General features: G+C 47.7%; 2 protein-coding genes across 8 annotated transcripts in view; one reads left to right on the top strand and one right to left on the bottom strand.

The window, feature by feature from the left end:
* Positions 1–23,023, bottom strand: part of LOC123798323 (uncharacterized) — a 49,968-nt gene extending 26,945 nt beyond the window's left edge. Inside the window, exons 1-2 of the mRNA XM_087856854.1 lie at positions 22,923–23,023; positions 21,954–22,672 (exon numbers count right to left, since the gene is read on the bottom strand). Of these exons, the coding sequence (XP_087712980.1) occupies positions 21,954–22,672; positions 22,923–23,023 (820 nt within the window). The remainder of the gene's footprint in view (positions 1–21,953; positions 22,673–22,922) is intronic.
* The window catches only part of METTL21A (methyltransferase 21A, HSPA lysine), a 62,961-nt gene continuing 60,902 nt past the window's right edge, over positions 22,181–24,239 (top strand). For 6 of the 7 annotated variants that reach the window (XR_015724836.1, XR_006781235.1, XR_015724834.1 and 3 more), the window contains exons 1-3: positions 22,324–22,729; positions 23,181–23,360; positions 23,768–23,879. Coding sequence is in view for 4 of the 7 variants with exons in the window: in XM_087863058.1 (XP_087719184.1) it covers positions 23,214–23,360; positions 23,768–23,879 (259 nt within the window). In the remaining 3 variants the exon portion in view is untranslated. The other variant, XM_045806596.2, reaches the window with a different exon arrangement.

Genomic DNA, 24,239 nt, shown 5'->3' with positions numbered 1-24,239 from the left:
ATCTAGAATGCCCCCCTCACCAACATGTGGTCTGGCAGTTCTGTCAATCCAGGATCATCTCAAATGCCACCTCCTCTGTGACATTTCTCTCCTGTGAACTTTCTTCTCTACTCTGACAAAGGTTCTTTGAAGATAGAAGCTACGTCTTACACAATAGGAATAACATATCTAGCTTGTTCCCCTCCTTCCCGAGTATAAAGTTGTTGCAGGGAAGTGACCACCCAGCCAGGGACCACACTGGCCAATCTCCTACATTCAGGTGTGCCCAAGGGACTTGTTCTTACAGGTGGATGCAAGTGGAAGTGACAGGTGTCGCTTGCGGGCTGGGCATCTTAAGAAGTGTGCATGCCTTCTTTACTCTTCTACTGCTTAGGCAGCTTGAAGCCAAGATTCTGATGCCCTAGAAGATGGCAAGAAGCTAAGACAGAAGGAGCCCAAATCCCTGGATCACCAGGAGGAAGAGTGTTACCTGAGGAAGAGTGTTACCTGCTGACCTAGGACAGCATCACTGAGCTGTTGAGTGAGCATGAAATTAAGTTCCTTTGGGTTGAGCCACTGAATCTGATGTTTTCTTTCTTACAGAGCTAGAGCCATTTCCTGTCTAATATAGCTTGGTATCCTTTTAGTGTTTGGCTCATCCCATTTTATACAGCAGGTGCTCAAAAAGTATTTGTTAAATTGAAGGGAAAATTCAGAGACAAACACAAAGAAAGATAAATTAGGTTATACTGTTAGAACACAGTTGGAGATATCTGATGACACTAAAATGCTCTTCCAACCCTATCTTCTTAAAAAATATTCCCTGCTCAAGTCATTTGTTTTACATGATAAGTACTTACATGTTGAGATCAGTTGTCACTTTGCTCTTGGCAAAGAGAAAATAGGATGTTCTGTGAATTGACGGTCATTCTAGTTGAATGTGGGTGCCAAGTTTCCTCTGGTTATATGAGCCAGATGGCATAACTGTGAACAAATAATGGTAAAATGAAAGATAATCCTTTTTGATTGTCAGATTCTTGGGTCAGATTTTCCAATACGACATAACTAGTGGATAGGGGTACTTGGCCAACAGCACTTCCGTTCACACTCCAATTAGACTTCCATTGTAAAATGATGTTCTTATTGCTGCTATTAGTTCTTAGGTTGTGCTCAGTCATACAAAAGGGAGATATCTCTTAGCTCCAAGCCCCAAATGTCATCAAGTCAAAACAAGTATGGGCCATCAGCCCTCCAAATCACACGTCAGGCTGATTCAATATGACTGGATATTTGTTGGATATTGCATTAAAAACTCAGAGTGTAAAGCTTGAAGAGTAAGAAGAAGATGATAAGGTCACCAGAAATGTGCTAAGTCTACCCTTTTCTTCCACATTCCTAGTACTCAGTATAGTCAAGAGTGAGATCTTTATCTCATTATGTGGTTTCAAGTATAGTCCAGTGCCCTTTCATGCAGCCTGAAGGACTCCCTTGAGTATTCCTTGCAGGACAAGTCAACTAGTGACAAATTCTCTCAGGTGTTGTTATGTTATTTGTTTATTTGAATGTCTTTTAATGATACATTTTTAAAAAAGATTTATCCATTCATTTTAGAGAGAGAGAGTGTGTGTGCACATGTGAAATGGGGGCAGGGGGAGTAGGGGTGGGAGGAGGGGTGGGGAGAAGGGCAGAGGGAGAGGGAGAGGGAGAGAGAGAGACTCTTTAGCAGACTCCCTACTGAGCACAGAGCCCAACACAAGGTTTAGTCCCACCACCCTGAGATCATGACCTGGGGCGAAATCAAGAGTCGGATGCTCAACCAACGGAGCCCCCCAAGGACCCCCCCAATGATACATTTTTGACAGTTTGCTGGATGTACAATTCTGTTTTTGTTTCAGCACTTTGAATAGGTCATCCCACTGACTACTGGCCTCCACAGTTTCTGCTGAGAAAGTCAGCTGTTAGTTCACCAGTGATCAATTATATATTATGTGTCATTTCTCTCTTGCTGTTTTCAAAATTCTCTTCTCATCTTTGGCTTTAGATAGTCTGTCTATGATGTATTTCAGTGTGGCTCTCCTTGGGTTGATTGAGTTTGTTGAGTTTCTAGAATGTGCAGATTAATCTTTTCCATCAGATTTGGGAAATTTTGGCCATTATTTCTTCAAGTATTCTTGCTGCCTCTTTTTCTCTCTTGTCTCCTTATGGACTCCCAATATGCATAAGTTGGTTAATTTCCATTTCCTTATTAAATTTTTTCATGCAGGCATAAGTACTCCTATAGATATATTCCCACAGATAAAATCACTCGGTTATGGCGGTGACATCCAAGTTTTGATAAATATTGCTAATTGCCTTCTCAAATGTTTATAACAAGCCACCCTCATACCAACAGTGTTTGAGCAAGCCCATTTCTGTTAGGGACTTTTTATTGATTATGCTGGAGATTCTTTTTAAATATGGATGAGGTAACTTATTTTCAGTTGGGCTGTAGTTCCTAAGATAAGTCTTACTGCCTCTCAGAATCTTCTGTCAATGTCGTCGTTACCTGATCTGCTGGCTCCTCCGAGAATCACCCTCAAAAAACATTCATGAGGTAGGAAGAAGTGATGGGCACATTTCCCAATGCTTTTTTGTTCTATTCTGTTTTGTTTCTCACTAAAGGGAAGTCTGTTCATTCTAAATTACCTCTGTCTCAAATAGGGTGAACTGTGACCCTTCTTGGGCACTCAAGGCTGTGAGGAGACATATTCTGTCTGTTTTGTTAACTGTTTTTTTCCGCTCAAACTACCTGATGTGAACATTTTCCAATGTCGTCTTTTTTTTTTTTTAAGCTTATTTGTTTATCTCTACACCCAACGTGGGACTCAAACTCATGACCCTGAGATCAAGAGTGGCATGCTCCTGTGACTGACGGAGCCAGGCCTCCCTCCAGTGCCTTCCCCCATACAATCTGTAATGGCTGCATAGGAATTCATAACTGCACAACAACACTGATTTTAGTCATGTTGTTAGTTTCTATTTTTCCCTGTTATAAATAGCACTGTAATGATTATTAATAATCTCTAGGAGAGCAGAGCCCTATTTTATTTTTTGTCGTGTGGCAGCACCTAGCACAGAATCTGCCTCAAAAAAGACACCAGTAAATGTGTGTAGAATGAGTAAGTGATTGAATAACAAACTTTTAAAGGTATTTAAGCCTTTATCTCCAAATTTGATTATTTTCTTCAAAAAAATACCCAGAGCAGAAATTGATGGGTAGGTAGATGTGTGTATGTTTGAACTCTTGGTCAGTATTTTCAAATTGCCTTATAGGAAGTTTTTGCCAATTTACCCACCCACTAGGTGTATATGGGAATGCCTGTTTCTCTACCCCAGCCAACTGCTGACTCGTTGAAATCTATGTAATTGATGAAGAATAGGGTATTCTTACTAGTTTTAATGTACGTTTCTTGTAGGACAAGTGATGTGGAAATTTTTAAATATCTTTTACTATTTATTTGCTCCTTTGACCAGCAGAACTCATTGCTTTGGGAAGGGGAGCTGGTCCCTCCGAGTCTTGGGGGCCACGGCCCGGGGCTCCTCAGGGAATGAAAGGGCTGTCCTGTGACTCACAAGCCACCTGCTTCCCAGGCAATTTCGCAGGGTGTCATCCTCACTAGTAAAAAAGAAAAGCAAGGAGAGTCCAAAAGCACCTTGCTCCTGGCAGGTTTGCCTCTCCCTGCACCCAGACCCTGGCAATATGGGTTTATCTTCTGGATCTTAGGAATTTAGCAGCGGGCTTTGGCCACCACCTCCACTGATACTCACCGTCCCCTAGGCAGGGAGTCTCCAAGCTTTTTTGGTTTTGTCCCCACGCTGGCAAACCATTTTCAAGCATGTCTTTCCAGGTTACATCTATTAACGAATGAAATCGATGCACGTACAATAGTACTAATGTATTAAGTACATATACATGTATTACGTGAAACTCAACATTTTAAAGATTTTAATTATTTATTCCAGAGAGAGAGCACGTGCAGAAGCTCACGTGCAGGGATGGGGAGGGGCAGACGGCGAAGAAGGCGAGGGAGAGGGAATCCCAAACCGACTTCACACTGAGCCCGCCGTGGGGATCTCGACCCGGAGACCATGGCCTGAGCTGAAATCGAGAGTCAGATGCTTAACCGACGGAGCCACAAATACCTAACTGGCCGCTCCAGCGCTCCTTCCTGCTGCTCAGTGACGCTGCCTTCTGGGCTCTGCACGCTGCAGTCCCGCGCTCTAGGGTAGGTGCAGGAAAGTGGGCTGTCTCCTGTCTGAGCAGGTGGGCTGTTGACGCATTTCTTAGGGAGCTAGACGTCCACCACGGAGCAGCTGGCTGTATAAACAAGCACTTCCTATGGGGTGCTGTCGAAGGGCACCTGACACGGCGAAGGGCCGCTCAGTAAAATGAATGCTGCGTCCTCCGATGCACACCTTCTGTGAGGACTGGGAAACTTTCTCCTCCACCTGCTCTCCGCTATCTCGCCATCTGTGGCTAATCTGCTTGTTCGAAGATGGCCTTGACATTTGAGTAAAGGCCAGTGAAGCAGGATCCTAGTCAGGACCCACCCTTGGCTCTTACAGTAGATTCTGCGTCACAAAGATCCAAATGAGTCAAGTATTTGCTTCACACCGCGCTGTGTCAACATGTGAGGTCTCTGGACAGAGGAGTAGACACGCAAAATAACGTCAAATCTAACTGACGTAATAAAAGACCCGACACACGAAAGTTATGACGGGGATATCTTTACAGCAAAATTTACCTCCAACTGCTTTCAAGGAAACAGCTTTCCCTCAAGAGAGAAGAAAACTCCTCTAATAGATTTGAGGTAAAAACACTGGCACGGAGGGAATGAGAAGGTCAGGAGCAGGGCCTGCTGATGCCACCCCGAAGGGCCATGCTGTATTTGAAAGGGCGAGCGTCTCTAGAGCCAGACAACTGGATATTTTTTTTAAGATTTTATTTATTTATTTGAGAGAGAGAGAGAGAGCTGAGCACAAGTGGGGTGAGGGGCAGAGGGAGAAGCAGACTCCCTGCCAAGCAGGGAGCCTGACACAGGACTCGATCCCAGGACCCTGGGATCATGACCTGAGCCGAATGCAGACGCTTAACTGACCGAGCCACCCAGGCGCCCCAGGAAACTGGATTTGAGCTAGCTTTGGATCCCAAACTTGCCGTGTGCTGGCAGTGTAACCTTTGATACTGAGAACTTCAGTCTACAGAGAGGGGAGAAAAATAATCCCCTCATCTTAGCGACATCATGAGGGTCAAACAAGAGAACGCTCACCAACCATTCTGCCCGGGGTAGTTGCTCAATAAATATGTGTTCGTTCCTTCCTCACCCTCTTTGGGCCACGGGGATTTCTTTCATGCCTGCTTATGCCCTCACTGCAGAGTTGGCCTCTTTTTTTCCTTCAGCATTAATGGTGTAGATCATTTCTCAAAGAGCTGCCTTAGCTACCGAAAAAATGCCTTAAACATGAAACTTCTATTTCAGAAGTCTACGCTCCGTTTGATTGTTTCTAAGTCTGTCACGCCAGCACATGATAGTTCTGATGAAGTCAGCGCATAGAGCCTCAGGTGCTTCCGTAATGACTGGCATCAGCACCGTTTTTGGCATCATAAGCTGCTTTTCCCCCTTTGTTTAATTAGAGGCAACTCTAGTGTTTTACGAATTCACAGATACAGCAAAATGCGCACTCACACCCACCGAAAAAACCTGTTTTAGGAGAAAGCCTCTCCATCCGGCTCTTTCTGTTCAGCTTTCCTGTGCTCCTTATTCAGTTCTGTAAATACAGGTTTATATTTAGCCCTTTTTTGATTCCCCATATGTTCCTTCTAAAAACATTCCCTATTAAGGGATTTCACTAGTTGATCTCGTGGAGAACTGCAGAGGGCACACGACCCCGCGCAGGCGTGACTGCAGCGTGGCTGTCGTGGCATCCCAACCAGACCAGGAGGGAAGGAAGCCCCTCCAACAAAGGCGTGCCCCGTAGCTCTTCCTCTTTTCTGGAAAACCTGCTGCTGATAGACCAGGAGGGTCAAACACGGTAGCTGTGGAGGCCGATTTCATGCCCCTTTCCCCATCTCTGCTCTGTGCGCGTGGGCAGCCAGAGGATGGGAAAGGTCAGGTCACGGCCATCAGAGACCAAAGGTAACCAGCTTACCAGCGGGGAGAGGCCAGGATGCCGACTGGTCGGGGGCGGGGCAGGCTGCAGGGCCCAGCCCGGCCCAGGGCTCTGACTCCAGACCTGCAGTTCTCTGAAGGAGCTGCCCGGCCACCTCGCTGGCCTCAGGCTGCCCTTGTTCTCAGGAAACAACTTACACTTGGCCCAAAAGGACAGGCAGGGAGAGGGGAAGGGTTTCAGAGCCGGTGCGACGGGCCCTGGAATCCCTCCACCAGCCCCTTAGAATCAATCACTCAGGGCCTCGGTTTCCTCATCTCTAAAGGGGTTCCCATTAGGTGCTTTGCATGGTTGTGAATGTGCGTGGCACTTACTAGCGCTCACTGAACAAGACGATGCCTCAGTGGCCGGCCCCGGACCCTACTGCTCGCCCATCTATACCAGGCCTCGCTCTCGTTTTCCTAAATTTAGCTCCTCTGTTATAAAACACATCTTGCATTGCCTTTCCGTGCTTCGTCTTTATATTCTGTTGCTTTCATTTTCCATGCTTTTTGTTCTGGTTGATTTACCCCAGTAGAGAGTGAGTTCTGCTACTTTCTTTCTAGAAATTTTATTTCCATGGCTGCTGAAGTTTACCACATTTACTTACCTGGAGCTAAGGGCCCCTGGAAGAAAATCACCGCCAGCCTGTGAGGGCATCGGGTGTTCTTTGCTCAGCTTGTTAAAGAAAACTTCCTCCAGCCTTCACCAGCCCCAGTGGCTCTGAGCACCCGGTGGGCGAGGAATGCTCCTTCCCCTCCCTGGGAGTTCCCACGACTGTCACGCCAGGCCTTCCTGCCCTTTGACACATTTTGAGAAGCTTGAAGTCCTGACACTCGGCTCTGTTCTGTCCTTCTTTTTCTGGGAGGCCTGCACGCGGAGCCTGCACTCCGCTCCTCTCTGCTCTAACAAGGACCTGGGTGGCCGGCCCTGAGCCACGTTCCCTGGAAGCCGGCTGGCTAAGTCAGCTTGGTTTTGCCTGCAGCTGGAAGCCAGGACTTCCAACCTCCTCTCTCTCAGTAAACAGAGGACATCTTTTTTCCTTTCAGCTTTAAGCACTGTCTTACTTCTCAGCTTGTTTAGAACCCACAGAACAGGAGTGATGCTCTTTGTTGGGGACCCCTCCCAGATCCCCAACAGTACTGCCAATGAATGAGGCTGGCTGTGGGAAAGGCAGTGGGAGTGGAGGGGACTGTGGGACACTGAAGAGAGGGTACGGTCCGGAGGGCAGAGCCAGCTCGGCTCTCGCTCACTGCTGTCTTGTGGACATTCAGACCCTCTTTGGCCAGGTATTTCAAAAGTTGTAAAGAAAGCCAGAGATCTTGGTTTCTATCTGCTATCTCCCTACTTTTAAATGTTGACAATGAAACCAAAAAAACAAAACCCTATGGTGTGGGAAGAACAAAACATTGCCCGTCTCAGACAGCTGCCTGCACCCCATCCTGGACCCCTAGGGCGCCGTCCTCCCCAGCCACGTGTGCATGTAATTCTAATTCCATCGTCTGGTCTGGAAACACGGTGTTAGATCTCATCGGATACCTGGACTCCAAACGCCCCGTGTCTTCCGAGGAGGGGCCCTGTTGTGAGTTCGTGCGTTAGTCTGGAACTGCAAGCTAGCATTTCTACTTGATAACACACCATTCTCCTTTGGATGATCTGTTTTGATACCGCGTAAAATGTATCCTGCTTTGAGAGTTACATGCAAATTAACAAGCACAGGCAAAAGAAAGGCGAATGGTTCCATCCCTTTCCTTGCACTCATCAAAAGATAAACAGTCCCCAGTTCCTTACCCAAGGAGGCACCGTGACTGTGGGTACCACTGAACCCCAGGTTGATGAAACACACGCACAGAAGACGAAGCCGTTAGGAACTCCTGAGCACCATGGCCTCAGAAGCGTCCGATAAGCGGACTTTGAACTTAAAAACATTAAAGGAAGGCCGGCGATAATTTGGTAAGATTTCGTTCGTTCATCAGATACTCACTCCCCGGCTCTCTGAAAACCGCCGCTGTGATGGCCACACCCACCAGGACGCCACACTGGAAACTTCGCCCCCGCTGCAGCTTCCATCGTGTTGTTGAAGGAGAACATGGGGGCTCCTGGGCCACGCCGCTGGGAACAGGTGTTACCTTCTCGGCAAAATGAAAAACCGCACCGTCCCTGTGCCACCGAGGTTGCGCACGCCCTCCGTGTGCACGGCCGCTCTCCTCCTCCCTGTGCCGGGGAGGGCCCGGGAAGACGGGCACGTGGAGAAGCTGCAGAACTTAGGGAAGGCGGTGGCGAGTGCGGTTATGCCGGGACTCTATATGCTTGTCCTTCAGCGACACCGGCACCGACCTGAGCTTTATTCCTTATGCTGCGTGCATATCCCTAAGCCTGCGACCCTTGGACCCCAGGGCAGTCAGCCTGTGGCTCCGGCCGGTAGGTCATGCTGAGACGCCGCCACAGGCGCAAGCCCTTAGTGGGGTTTGGGGACCGCAAAGGTCTCCATGCCCCTGGAATCCACTCTTCACACTTATCTCTCACCACTTTGCCCTGTCTTGAGGCAGGTCTCTGGAAAGTTTCCGGCGTGTGCCTGGGGCTTTTGCGTTTTCTATCCCACTGCTGGGGATGCCTCCCTGCCTCCACCTTTAGGTAGCTCCTTCCTTCAAATCTTCTCAGTTTTGAAGCTTCCCATCTTCTAAATTTCCATTTAAATGTCATTCCCTTTGCGTCCTCTCCTGTTCAAATGGCGGCCCTTGTGGGTTAGAGAAAAGGCCAGGGTACCCTGCAGGAGGGAGTCAACTGAAACCCATTTCAGCCTTTGCCACCACAAAGGCTTAGTTCTTGCTCACGTCACAATCCAGGGACTCAGAAATCCAGCTCCTCTAGTTTGTCCACTTCTGAGGGTGTGAGATGGGCAAGAAAGGGCTCTCGGGCAAGGGCGATATGGCCCTGAACCAGGCACCTGGCCCCAGGTTACCTGGGAGGGGGCTGGGAAAGTCGTCTTCCCTTACAGAGATTACTCCAGTTAATCCTCCCAGCAAGCCTCTGAGGTCAATGGGAATAGCCTGCTCATTTTACAGACAGGACGCTGAGGCTGAGATGCTACGTGACCCTCTCAAGGCCATGCAGCTAAGTGGCGGAGCTGGGATTAGAACCCAGGGTGCCCGTCTCCAGAGCCCCCTCAGAACACACACTCTGTATTGCCCACGTTGCTTTCCATGTTAAAGATAACAAGAACACTGATAACATATCAATTATATATTTTATTCAGTGTTAGAAATTCCAAGTTTTACAAGTATTCTTGTTACTTATTCCTTGAATAGTCATAGTTTAGACAAAAAATACAGTTTTGCTATGAAGGCGTAGGAACCGTCTAGATGAATGGTTCTCAAAGTCTGGCCCAGAGCTCCTGGGGAACCCTGAGACCTACCTAGGGAATCCACAAGATCAAATCTGTTTTCATAATAACACTAAGATGTTTGTTATTTGCCTTTTTCACTCTCATTCTCTCATGACTGTACTATGGAGTTTTCCAGAGGCTCCCTACATATGATAATGTCGTTGGTGTGATGCTAACATGTAATAGAAGCATGATTGTTACCTTAAAATGAATTAACAAATAATTTACTGTTTTAGGTTTTAACTTCTTAAAACTTAAAATTTCTAATATGATATATATCAACAGATATAACCCACACAAACAAAAGTTCTTTGGGGTCCTCAATAATTTTAAAGAGTGTAAAGGATCCTGTGACTGGGACACCTGGGTGGCTCATTTGGTTAAATGTCTGCCTTCGGCTCAGGTCATGATCTCAGGGTCCTGGGATCGAGTCCCACATCAGGCTCCTTGTTCAGCAGGGAGTCTGCTTCTCCCTCTGCTTGCTGCTCCCCTCTGCTTGTGCTCTCTCTCTCTCTGATAAATAAATAAATGAAATAAAAAAAAAAAGATCCCGGACTATAAAGTTTGAGAAGTGCTATTGGGTTAGAAGTTCAAGGCAATGTGTTTTCTGATAACGCTTTAAGCTCTAGTGTATAGCCATTAAGAGTCTCAGTTTAAAAAATATCTGTTAAGAATGCCTATGTCTCAATTTCTATGTCTTTAAAATGAGGTTACAGCACAACTATAATACTAATCTATATTACAACATTAAATAAAAAAATTAACTAAAAACATTGACCATAGTAGCTTGGATGAGAACCAAGCATTCTAAAGAAAAACTAAGAGAGGAACACTAACAATAAATTTAAAGAAATTTCCTCAATTTTCTGTTCCTTTTCTCACCTCCATTCTTTCTCAAGAATAGGAGGAAAATGTGTCCAGTTTGCTTTCAGCACAACATTCCATCCATGAGGGCTTCTACTTTTTGGAGATTAGTAGTCTAATCAATTTGCCTTGGCCCACATTAATGAAAAAGTCACTACAGGTGACTTTCATGGCAACAAATTTCATGGTAACAAAATTCATTTTAACTGCACACTGTGTGAAGAGACAGCTCTTGGGCTTGGGGGGTGGCTTGGTGTGTTTTCTCGTGCTGCTGTCACTACGGTAAACTTCAGCTTACAGAAATCAAGAAGCCACTCTCTCCCAGTTTACTGCAGTGGCTATGCAATGCCCCAAGAGCTTGGTCTTTACAATCCATTTTACCTTCACAGAGACGGTTAGCCATGTGGACAGCACATTCACTGCGACAGAATACAATGTCCGAATAACTTGATGTTTATAATCCCTGTTACTTTAATAGAAGGTAAACTGTATGAACACAGAGTAGCCCATTTATGAAATGACAGAGAAGACCTGTCTAAGTGCACTATGATGTTTGATTTAAGGCTCAATAACAGTGGGTTTATTTAAAGTGTTCTTGTTTTTGGAAATTCTAAGATTCTAAACGTGAAATGAAAAGAAGTAAACCATGGTCTTATTAAGAGATTACTACACGCAGGTGTTACGGTGTTACATGTGGTGACTGACACGTTTTAGCTCACTGACCACCTCCTCCTCCAAACAGTCCAGTGACATGGGCATTATTATTATTCTCCTTTTACAAAAGGAAGGAACTAGATCTTTGCAGGATTTCAACTCAGACACTATGATTCAATAACCCACACTCTCAACCACTGTCCTATACCATTTTTCCACTATAAAATTGTGAATTTTAGTCAAATCCACAGAGTTAAAGTATTTTTTCTTTTTTTAAAATTTATTCAGAGAGAGAGAGAGAGCACACGCGAGTGAGAGCATGAGTGGGGGGGAGGGTCAGAGGGAGAGGCAGACTCCCTACTGAGCTGGGAGCCCAGGGATCATGACCTAAGCTGAAGGCAGATGCTTAACTGACTGACGACCCAGGCGTCCCTAAAAAAGGTATTTTCATTTAAATTTTGCCCTCATTTGTTTGTTTCTTGCTGCTTTGGCTGCTGTGGGTTGAATTGTGTCTTCTTGAAAGATATATTGAAGTCTTAACACCCAGTACCCATGAATGTGACTTTATTTGGATGCAATGGTGTCCTTATAAAGAGTGGGCGATTTGGAGACACAGAGACCCAGGGAGAAGACCACGTGAAGATGGAGGCAGAGACAGAGATGGGGGGGGGGGTTGGAGGGGGGTAGTGCTGCTATGAGTCAAGGAAGGCCATGGGCCACCAGAAGTGGGAAGAGGCAAGGAAGGATTCTTCCCTTAGAGCCTTTGGGGGGCTATGGCCCAGGCTACACCTGCTTTCAGACTCCTAGCCTCCTGAACTGGGAGACAATACATTTCTGCTTTCTACAAGCCTCCCAGTTTGTGGTACTGTTTTGTGGCAGCTCTGGGCAACTAATCCACTGGCTCCGTGGGCTGGAGCCCCAGCTGAACCCAAGACCTAAGACTGAGGCCTCCACGACTGCACTCCTGCGCCCAGCACCGAGTAGACGCCCGCTGGAGAGATCCCCGTCAAACCAACGGATGACATGACCAAATTGAGCTGATAATGGGGTCTGGGTCCTAAGACAATTGTGAAGGTCTGGTTTTGTAGTGAGAGATCACGGAGCATCTCCCTCTGGAACAAGGCAGGATATAAAGAAAAAATTAGGTCTTTGAACTGGATGCCGTGAACTTCTAGGCAATGGGAGCCATGGAAATGCAAAGCTCTAAAGGCCCTGAGCAGGCCAGGCCTTGGCAGCGGGCTGTTAGCCGAGAGGCGGCGGTGTTGTGGCAAGACAGGGCTTCTGCCTGGGGAGTGCGCCGCCAGGGCCAGCCCCTTGAGGACACTCTGGTCACCGCAACCATCTGAGATTAAGTGAATGGTGAACAGAATTTTTCAATGGGCACTGAAAGGCAGGAAGGTCGTCAATCCCGTTAAGTAGGAAAAAGCTGGGGCAACAGTGTAGGGATCAGTAACCACAAAGATTTAGTGAGTGCTCACTCTGGGTCAGGCACTGTTGTCAGCACTGAGCAGGAGGGAACCCCTTCCTCCTCACATCAAGCCTGTGGCCTCGGCCTTGTGATAAGATCCTCCTTTTGCAGAGGAGGAGAGAATGAGGCACAGAGATGAGAATTCACTTTTAGGTACTTCCCCTCCTCTGATGCTCACAGCAAGCCCAGTGAGGTGGGGATTATCATCAACCCCATTTACAGGTGAGAAAATGGGAACTAGGGGAGTGGCAGCGCCTTGCCCAAGGCTGCATGATCTGGGACTAGCGAGAGGGGAGCTAGAGTTCAAGTCCTGCAACTCTAAACCCCAACTCTCGCACTGCACCTCCACGGAGATGGTACCTTTTTTTTTTTTTTCAAGCTGACTCTGCACTGAACGTGGAGCCCGACGTGGGGCTTGATCCCAGGACCCTGAGATCATGAGCTGAGCCCGAACCAAGAGCCTGAGGCACCACCGACCGAGGCACCCAGGTGCCCCGGAGCTGGTACTTTTGGTATGGGGAAGGGCCACCTCTTCATCCTAGAGCGGGCAGAAAGATGTCGCCGGAGGTCGCGCTTCCATGCCACCAACATATATCAGGATCTGTGCCAACTCAGGTCATCTGTGGACCCAAGCGTGGAGAGGAGACTTTTGTCTTTCAAACACACGTTCATCTGTTAGGATCGTATTTGTTGTTTGGCAAATAGGACAGTAAGCTAGCTATCTCTGAATTATATACCAGGACCTTGTCGAATGCTTATATTCTGTGTACTTTTTCTTCCTAAAAACAAACAACGGAAAACACACCATTCATTAGGACTCCCATGATTCTCCAGGTGTGCATCGGGCACTCAAGCCAGCTTAAGAAAGAAAAGGAAATGTATTCTCTGGTTACACTAGTGCCCCAGAGGCTCCGAGAAGCCAGGTGCAGCCAGGAAAGACTGTGGCCAGGGGAGCCCCCTGCTGCTCCCTGCGACCAGCTTCTCCACACACACTCCGTACAAACCGAGGACGCCCGGTGCTGGCTCGACTTTACATCTCCTTTGTTCAAGGGACCAGCCCAGACTGAATGTGTCAGGACTGTTCTGCTTCTGCAGGGGACAAAGAAAGCAGTTCAACCTAGCGTAAGCTAATTTGGCAATTTAATGGCTCAAATAACTGAAAATTCTTGGCCAGCTGGATCCAGGTGGTCACAGGGCACCATAAGAGGCAGCCTCGCCCTCTTCTGGCACCTCCGATGGCTCCGTTCTCAGCTGGCTCGGCCCTCTTGGGACCAGAAGACCAACAGGATCTCCAGACTTCTATACTCTGCCAACACTGCTTTTCTGAGAGTCCCAGCAGGTCCCGGGAAGGCCTGCAGGTAAGCCCAGCTTTGGTCACATGCCCACTTCTGGACCACCCATGGGCAGATGGAAGGAAATGCTCATTGCCAGGCCTGGAGCCGGGGCCAAGGTCGGCCCTCCCCCAAGCACACCACAGTAAGAGCGAATGCTACATGACCTCGACTGTTGCCTACAGTTTTAGGCACTTCAGATAAGCTAAATCGTTTTAACCTCAGCTTCTTATCTTCTTTGTTTGCTCATTTAATCAGCACACTGTCCCCTTTTATAGGTGGGGAAATTGAGGCACAGATGAGTGTGTCTTCGCGAAAGCCTCAGAGCTATAACGTGCAAAAGCTGGGATTTGACCTAAACTCTCAGGCCACAAAAGCTGGGCTCTTGACCACTAGCAGAAGGGATCTGCCACCAGCAAAATGGGACATGGATGCTGGGCTAATAACAATGAGAACAGATGTCCAACAGCCGCTCTCAATTCTCCCTCTGTGGAGAAAATTACGTATGCAGCCTGGGTGGGGTACCTACCCTGGCCCAGGGTGGGATCATGTTGTTCCAAGGTCACTGCTTCTACTATGACCTAGTACATGGACTAGTTCCAAAAAAACAGGAGGGACAAAAGAAAAAGCACCCTTCCACCATTATTCTCTGGGGGAGGTGGTTGGGGAAAGGCAATTTAATCACGGCGATAAAAATAAAAAGCTATCAAACATAGGCCTCTGGGTGGACTTACTTATATTTTATCCCGTACTAAGTTCTGCTTCCCACAAGGGGCTGTATGGGCAGGAAGGGTTCAGCAGTGCACAGGGAGGTTCAACAGGGCACCGTGAAGGTTCGCCGGGAACCCACCGGGCTGGGGGGGATGCCCAAGCCTGTTCCCTGTTTAGTTGTCTGGGAGAGGACCAAGAAAAGAAGCCCAGCCCCCCTTGCTACCAGGAAAAGGCATGTCACTTTTAGATTGCTACACTTCGGTTGAACTGCACTTTGAAATGTGGGTAATGCAGTAGCGGACTCTATTTTTTTGCATACCCCTTGCAAGACCGTCAGTAGGAGAACTGCCTTCAACCCTTAGCATCCCAGCTGAAGAAAGGTGGTCGGTGGTCTGAGCTGATGCTGACCCAGGAGTCATCATGAGATCGGCAGAGCTCCAAAAAAGGATCTACTTTACAGGAAAACTAAACGAAGCCACCCACTAAAACCTTCTGCCGAATGCTTGAGATCTCTGTCTCTTTCACACCTGTGTTCTGTCAGCTTCTGCTGAGTTACACTGTAGTAACGGCCCCGAATCTCAATGGTCATCCGACAAGGGTTTATTTCAGGGCAGCTATGGCTCTGCTGCACGGGCCCCGGGGTGCGGGACTGCCCCACTCTGACACACGCCGTTCTTGAGCGGGCGAAAAGCAAGGACACAGCTGTGCAATGCACCTCGTGCTCCTGCCTGCAGGTGGCAAATGTCATTTCCACCCGTGTTCCACTGGCCAAAGCAAGTCACACAGCCAAGCCTGATGCTGTCCTGTCCCAGGGTGGGCGGAGAGATATCACTTCCTCCAGAAAGGACCCCAAGGACAGGCCGGGGGAAGGTGGACTGGATATTTAAAATAACTATCTTCTACCACATACCCAGTATTTTTTGAGGATTAAACATATATTTTCAAGTATTCACCGAGAACCACCGGCTGTTTTGGTTTATTTTTATAAAAACAGAATTCCACTTCATGTCTATAAGGCCATGCAAGTTGCATATGCCGTAGATGTTCTTTTTAGTGCTTCCCGAGCCAAATGGCACCAATCAGAACCTCGGGAGGGCTATGGGACGCATTGAGAAAAAGTGAACAACCACCTTCTAGATGAAGTGTAAGTAAACATAATGAGACGGTGTCCTATGTTACTGGAGTGCTGAAGAGGTTGGGAAGGTTCTGTCTTGTAAAGTCCTGTGCATGATTTCAGCATAAACAATGGAGAGTGCAGAGAAGGAGGGAGGAGGGGCCAGGATCCTTGTGCCAGGCTTTATGCATGAGGAGCCCGGGATCTAGGGAGCATCAGGCATTACTCAGCTCATCCAAATTAAAGTATGAGGGGCAGAATTTATACTTTCATGGTTTCTCTGGCCCCAAAGCCCATCTTTTTTCTTGTGCCCAATCCTGGCTCCCCAAAGGAAGGAGACCAAGAGAGGGAAGAAGAAAATGGGAAGAGAGGAAAGCTGAGAGGCAGTAGCCGCAGAGAGGTAAGAGAGAAAGGAGACCCCAGGAGAGAGAAGGGGAAGGCGAGAAGGCCAGATAAGGAAAATAATACTGAAGAAGAAGAATACAGTTGGAGGACTGCCCCTACCCGCCTTCAGACTTACTAGAAGCTGCAATAATCAAGACAGCGTGGTGCTGGTGAGAGAACGGACGAACGGATCAATGAAGCGGAGAGCTCACAAACACACCACGTAAATACAGTCAGCGGATCCTGCATAAAGCGGCAAAGGCAATACAATGGAAAAAGAGAGCCTTTTTAAAAAATGGTGCTGGAAAAACCGGAATTCCACGTGCAAAAACATGCATCTAGACACAGACCCTACACCTTTCACAAAAATTAACTGGAAATGACACAGACCTAAATTAAAATGCAAAGCAATAAAACCCCTACTAGATAACATAGCAGAAAATTCAGACAACCTTGGGTTTGGCAATGACTTTTTCAATGTGACGCCAAAGGCAATATCCATGAAAGAAAGAAATGATAAGGTGGACTGCATTACAATAAAAAATTTCTGCTCTGCAAAATATGCTGTCAAGAGAAGGAAAAGAGCAGCCACAGACCTGGAGAAAATATTTGCAAAAGAGCTGTCTGATAGAGGACTGTTATCCAAGATACACAAAGAACCCTTAACACTCAACAATAAGGGGCGCCTGGGTGTCTCAGTCATTGAAACAGCTGGTTCTTGATTTCAGCTCAGGTCATGATCTCAGGGTCTTGGGATCGAGCCCCATGTCTGGCTCTGCGCTCAGCAGGGAGTCAGCTTGAGGATTCTCTCTTTCCCTCTGCCTCTGCCCCCACCCTGCTGGCACTGTTGCACTCCCTCTAAAATAAATGAATGGATCTTTAAAAAAACTCAATAAGAAAATAATCAGATTAAAAATGGGGTAAGCAACTTGGTACATGAAAAGCTGCTCCCAGCGTCACTACTCCTCAGGGAAATGCAAATCAAACCCATAATGAGATACCACCTCACACCTGTGAGAGTGGCAACTCTCAAAAAGACAAAGAGATAACAAGTGTTGGAGAGGATGTGGAGAAAAGGGGACGCTAGCGCACTGGTGGTGGGAATAAAATTTGGTATAGCCACTGCGGAAAACAGTACGAACAGTATGGAGGTTCCTCAAAAATTAAACATAGAGCTACTGTATGAACCAGTAATCCCACTTCTGGGTTTATATCCAAAGGAAATGAAATCATTATCTCGAAAAGATACCTATACAAGCATGTTCATTGATTGTAGCATTATTTACAACATCCAAGACATGGAAACAACCTAGTTCCACTGACAGATGAATAGATAAAGAAAATGGGGTGTGTGGGGTGATATACCTCATATAATATATACCATATAATATATATCATATGTATACAAATATATATTGGAATACTATTCAGCCATAAAAAAGAAGGCAATCTTGCCATTGGTAACAACATGGCTGTACACTAAGGGCCCAATGCTAAGTGAAAGAAGCTAGACAAATATTGTATGATCTTACTTAGATGTGGAATCATCTATTTTTTTTTATATATATATAGAGAGAGAGTGAATGAGCAGATGGGGTGTGAGGGGAGGGGGAGAGAGAATCTTAACAGGCTCCACACCCAGCATGGAGCCCGAGGCTGGGCTCGATCTCACCACCCTGAGATCATGACCTGACCTGAAACCAAGAGTTGGATGCTTAACGTACTGAACCACTCAGGCGTCCCTATGTGGAATCTATTTTTTTAAAAAAACCAAATTCATAGAAACAGAATAGAATGGTGGTTGCCAGGAGCTGGGGGGGGGGGAATGAGGAGATGTTGTTCAGAGGGTACAGACTTACAGTTATAAGATGGATAAGTTCTAAGAATCTAATATTCAGCATGGTGATTACAGTTAACAATATTGTATCATATACTTGGTAGTTGTTAAGAGAGTAGATCTTAAATATTCTCACTAAACACATGCATACACACACAAAATTATAATTATGTGAGATAATAGATGTGTTAACTAACTTTATTATATTAACAATTTTGCAATATATACATGAATCAAATCATTACACTATATATCTTAAATATGTCAATCATATCTCAATACAGCTGGAAAATAAAATAGGACCAGAAAAAAAAAATGGGCCACCAAAAGTCATAAGATACCTAGGAATAAACCTAACCAAAGAGGCAAAGGATCTGTACTCAGAAAACTAGGGAATACTCATGAAAGAAATTGAAGAAGACACAAAGAAATGGAAAAACATTTCATGTTCACGGATTGAAGAACAAATATTGTTAAAATGTCTATGCTACCCATAGCAATCTACACATTCAATGCAATCCCTATCAAAATACCATCAACTTATTTCACAGGGCTGGAACAAATCATCCTAAAATTTGTATGGAACCAGAAAAGACCCCCGAATAGCCAAAGGAATGTTGAAAAAGAAAAGCAAAGCTGGTGGCATTACAATTCGGACTTCAAGCTCTATTACAAAGCTGTAATCATCAAGACAATAGGGTACTGGCACAAAAACACACACATAGATCAATGGAACAGACTAGAGAACCCAGAGATGGATCCTCAACTCTATGGTCAACTAATCTTTGACAAAGCAGTAAAGAATATGCAATGGAAAAAAGACAGTCTCTTCAACAAATGGTGCTGGGAAAATTGGACAGCCACATGCAGAAGAATGAAACTGGACCATTTTCCTACACCACACACAAAAATAGACTAAAATCGATGAAGGACCTAAATGTGAGATAGGAATCCATCAAAATCCTAGAGGAGAACACAGGCAGCACCCTCTGTGATCTCAGCCGCAGCAACTTCTTGCTAGACATGTCTTCAAATGCAAGGGAAAGAAAAGCAAAAATGAACTATTGGGACTTCATCAAGATAAAAAGCTTTTACTCACAGCAAGGGAAATAGTCAACAAAACCAAAAGATAACCAACAGAATGGGAGAAGATATTTGCAAATGTCTTATCAGATAAAGGGCTAGAAACCAAAATCTGTAAAGAACTTACCAAACTCAATACCCAAAGAATAAATAATCCAATAAAAAAATGGGCAGAAAACACGAGCAGACATTTCTGCAAAGAAGCCCTCCAAATGGCCAACAGACACATGTAAAAGTGCTCAACATCACTCAGCATCAGGCAAATACAAATCAAAACCACGATGAGATACCACCTCACACCAGTCAGAATGGCTAAAATTAACAAGTCAGGAAATGACAGATGTTGGTGAGGATGCAGAGAAAGGAGATTCCTCTTACACTGTTGTTGGGAATGCAAACTGGTGCGGCCACTCTGGAAAACAATATGGAGGTTCCTCAAAATGTTGAAAATAGAGTTACCCTATGACCCAGAACTTGCACTACTGGGCATTTACCCCAAAGATACAAATGTAGTGATTCGAAGGAGCACCTGCACCCCAATGTTTATAGCAGCAATGTCCACACTAGCCAAACTATGGGAAGAGCCCAGATGTCCATCGACAGATGAATGGATAAAGAAAATGTGGTATATATATATACAATGGAATACAACTCAGCTATAAAAAAATGAAATCCTGCCATTTGCAATGACGTGGATGGAACTAGACGATACTATGTTAAGTGAAATAAGTAAATCAGAGAAAGACAATTATTATATGATCTCACTCATATGTACAATTTAAAAAACAAAACAGGATCATAGCAGAAGAGAGGAAAAAATAAAACAAGATGAAATCAGAGAGGGAGAGAAACCATTAGGGACTCTTAATCATAGGAAACTGAGGGTTGCTAGAAGGGAGGGGGGTGTGAGAATGGGGTAACTGGGTGTTGGACATTAAGGAGGGCACGTGACATAATGAGCACTGGATATTATATAAAACTGATGAATCACTGACCTCTACCTCTGAAACTAATAATACATTATATGTTAATTGAATTAAAATAAAAATTTTAAAAAATGGGCCAAAGACTTAGCAGACACTTCATTAAAGAAGGTATACAGATGGCAAATAAGCATATGTAAAGATGATCCACATCATATGTCATTAGGGAACTGCGAATTAAAACAACTATTACACACCTACCAGAATGGCTGAAATTCAAAACACTCACAACACTGAGCACTGACAAGGACATGGAGCAACAGGAACTCTCATTCACTGCTGGTGGGAATGCAAAACGGTACAGCCACTTTGGAAGACGGTCTGGTGGTTTCTTACAAAACTCAATACACTTTTACTGTAAGATTCAGTAATCACACTTTTTGGTATGGACCCAAAGGAGCTGAGTAAAAAGATGAGTGGTTGCCAGGGGTTATGGCAGAGGGAGAGAGATGAATAGGTAGAGCACAGGGGATTTTTAGGGAGGTGACACTTCTCTGTATGATGCTATTATGGTGGGTATATGCCATTATAGATTTGTCCAAACTCCTAAAATGTTCAATACCAAGAATGAACCCTAAGATAAACTATGGTCTTTGGGTGATAACGATGTGTCAATGTAGGTTCATCAGTTGTAACAAGTGTACCACCCTGCTGGGGGTGTTGATAATGGGCAGGAGGCTATACGGGTGTTGGAGCACGGAGTGAATGTGAAATCTCTGCACCTTCTTCCCACTTTTGCTGCGAACTTGGCTCCCAGCTCAGCGGGGAGTCTGCTTCTCCCTCTCCCTCTGCCTCGCCCTCCCCCTTGTTTGTGCTCTCTCTCTTTCTCTCAAATGAATAGTCTTTAAAAAAAACTGCTCTAAAAATAAATTCTATTACATACATTTTTTTACAATAAAAATAAACAAACTGAGCAAAGGAAAAAAAAAGTTAGTAAAAGACCCTCCCTGCTGATCTTTGAAGTTCACTTCAAGTCTACTCTGCAGCTCCAGCCTTCCTTCGGAATGTGAAAGGTATGTGGAGAGAGGCCGGCACGCCCCCTGCAGGAGGGCAGAGGCGAGAACAGGGGTGGTTTAGGCTTAGCCTGAAGCGAAGCAGCTCGCAAACGGGAGTTACCAGGAAGCGCTGAAAAATACCAAAGCTCGGGTCGCCTCACACCCGCGGAGACTTCCAGTGGCAGAGTCCAGGGAGGGGGAGTTGAAAAGCGCTCGGGTTCATTCCAACCGGCAGCCGGGGCTGAGACCGGGACCGAGCGGCGGCAGGTGGGGGAGGAACTGGGGGTCAGGGTCCGGAAGACAAGGAAGCTTTCCCGGAGAGGAGGACGCCGCTCCTCCCGCGGTTGCACGGGGAGGGGGGTGTGCTCACTCCAGCCGCGCTTTCCAAGGGCCGGCGGCTTGGGTCAGTGGCTTTCACGTCAAGCACAGAGGCCCCAAGGACAGGCGCGCTAACCATCGGCCCTGGAAGAAGGAAGACTAGGGCCTTGGGTCTGCGGCAACCGCCGGGCACTGGGTGTGGGACCAAGTCGCACGCGCCGGGCCCCGCCGCTGCCCCGGGATGCTTTTCACAATCGAGTCCCGGGCGCCGCCTGCGGACTCAAGAGTTCGCGCTCTAGTTAGACAACGGCTTTGTCACTTTTCCTACTCTATTGCCACCAAGTGGCGATTACACCACTTCGGACCTCCCTCTGGTGACGCGAGGACGAATGGGTGACCACGTCTACTTCAGAGCAAACTTTCTCTACACCTGCTCATTAGTGACCTTTAACACTAAAAACAGGCAAGCACACAAATTAGGAAAAACAAAAAACCAAAACTACACAGACACACGCATAGAGTGCGCGCGCGCGGGGGGGAGGGGGCGAGAACCAGCTCACAGACAGAAAAGTGGAACCAGCACAAGCACGTCTCCAGCGCCAGCTTGGTGGGCTCCTCTCACCCGCCGCCAGAGCACCCCGCGCGCTCTCCGCGCACCTACCCGCGGCTCCGCACCTCGCTCCGCTCGCGCTCCTCGCCCACGCTGCCCTCGGCGTCCGGGAAACTGATCTGGCGGCCCGAATACTTGGGGACCCTCCGGAGAGAGGCCGGAACCCCTCTTCACCAGCGTCCTCCTCCGGCGCGCGCCCAGCATACCTGCGCCCCGCGCCCTGCGGCGCACCGGGAGCACCTGCCCGGGGTAGGAGGGACCGGAAACGCGTGTCTCCCGGCGCGCGCGCCGCCCACCCCCGCTGCCTGCCGGCGCTGCCGGCTCCGGGCTCCCGGCCCTTTAAGGCGGGTGGTGGCGGCGGCCGCGCTCGGGGCGGGGAAAGCAAGGCGCGCCACGCGGGGCAGGCTCCGGAGCAGTAAGTAGAGGCGAGGCCCAACTCGGGCCTGGCCGCGTCGCCAGCCCCGCTTCCCGAGCGGCCTGGCTCGGGGAAGCGGGCGGCACTCCCGGGTGGGGCGCGTCCCGCGCGGCTGGGGGAGCCCTCCCCGACCCCCCACTCCCACCCCTGCCGGTTCCTGGAGCTCTGGGGGCCGCCGGAAGGGAGTGCGTACCTGTCGGCCCTTTCGACAGGGCCGGGGTGCGGGTTCGGGGGACTCCGGGCGGGCCTCCCAGCCGCGGACGCCGGAGTCCGCCCCGGACCTGGGCTCTCGCTCTCCCCGCCGGCGACTCGGGGTCCACGAGTGTCTTTCGCTTCCAGTCTGGGCGAGATGGAACTGCGACCGTGTCAAAAAGCCGGATAATCAAACCGTTAACACGCAGTCCAAGTGCAGGTTCGGGTCCATGGCCGTCACTGTTGAACGCACTGAATTTAGAGGGGGTGGAGGGAAGACCAAAACAAAGCGGCGAACACTGTCCCGCCGACCGCAGCGGGTGGCAGCTGCAGTCTAGACGGGCCCGGACAGTGTGGAAAGCACTACTTTCACTGCGGCCCTGGGCTAGCAGCCCCGCTACGTTCACTCTTACTGCGGCTCCAGTTCACGCAGTGGTAACAGCAGAGTGCCTAGGGCATCCTGCAGGACTCGGGCGGTTGTGGGTTCTTCCCTTCCCAGAAGAGGAAGAGCCATGCAAAAAGGAATTAGAGGCTCCCCCGACCTCTGTCGTCTTATTTTGAACATGTAAAAAACGGCCTTCAAAAGCATTTGGGTCTACTTAAGAGAGAGTGCTTCCCCCGCCCCCCCCCCCCCGGGCCAGAGCGTCACGCAGTCTTCTTTTGCCCAACAGCTTTGAGGCAGCCGAGAGCCCAGTGCAGGTGAGATGGCCCTGGTGCCCTATGAGGAGACAGCGGGAGTGGGCTTGCAGAAATTCCACAAGCCTCTTGCCACCTTCTCCTTTGCGAACCACACGATCCAGATCCGGCAGGACTGGAGACAGCTGGGAGTCGCAGCGGTGGTTTGGGACGCGGTGAGTACCCCACTGGGCCTTTGAAGACAACCACCATTGATGATAAGACTGGTCTTTATTTACTTGTTTTTAATAACAGCTGTATTGAGATATAATTCATATACCAAACAGTAAGAAATTAAACTGGCTAGATTGAGCGGGACCCTGTGTTGTGTGGGCAGCGTCCTTGACCCCTTACTGTCCCCAGGAGGGATCTTGTGGGGCCTGAGGCTGCAGTGTCTGTGCCTGCTCCAGGGGGTCAATCTCCCAGCAGCAGCTGAGTTTTCTGCCTGTTCCTGAACTGGGACTGGAACCTTGCGTGGGGAGAGGGGTGTGTGATGTCTTCCTGCTAGTGGGAAGTCTGCCCGAAACCCTTGGGTTCCTAAAGCACTTGTTGACTTGAATTATCACGCTGTGTTTTGACTCAGGCCGTCGTTCTTTCCACGTATCTGGAGATGGGAGCTGTGGAGCTCCGGGGCTGCTCTGCGGTGGAGCTGGGTGCCGGCACCGGGCTGGTGGGCATCGTGGCTGCCCTGCTGGGTGAGTGCCATACGCCGGCTCACTCCTTTGTGAGTGGAACTCATTGCGACGTGTGATTGCTCTTTCCTCAACACAGACGCATATTAGTTTTCCCCTTACTGGATTTTTCTGTGCCTGGTGCTTGAGTCGACTGCTGGTGCCCTTAACTCCAGTAAGCCTGATTTCTTCCCTCTTGTTCTTGCTCTCATCCTGTTATCTTTACTTCTCATGAGAGATTACTTTGCCTTCTTCAGATTTTTAAAAATTTTTTTTCTTAAGCAAACACATTTATTTGGGCAATTAGAATTGCAATTGAGGAGACAATTAGGTTGTCTGAATTAGGTTCCTGCCCCCTTCAGTTTTATGCCACTAATATGATCT

The sequence above is a fragment of the Ursus americanus genome, chromosome 1 (genome assembly GCF_024610735.1).
Source record: "Ursus americanus isolate L20-20 chromosome 1, mUrsAme1.1.p, whole genome shotgun sequence".
NCBI classification, from domain to species: domain Eukaryota; kingdom Metazoa; phylum Chordata; class Mammalia; order Carnivora; family Ursidae; genus Ursus; species Ursus americanus.
Note: the sequence above shows the minus strand (reverse complement) of the source record. Positions and strands in the feature narration are given on the sequence as shown.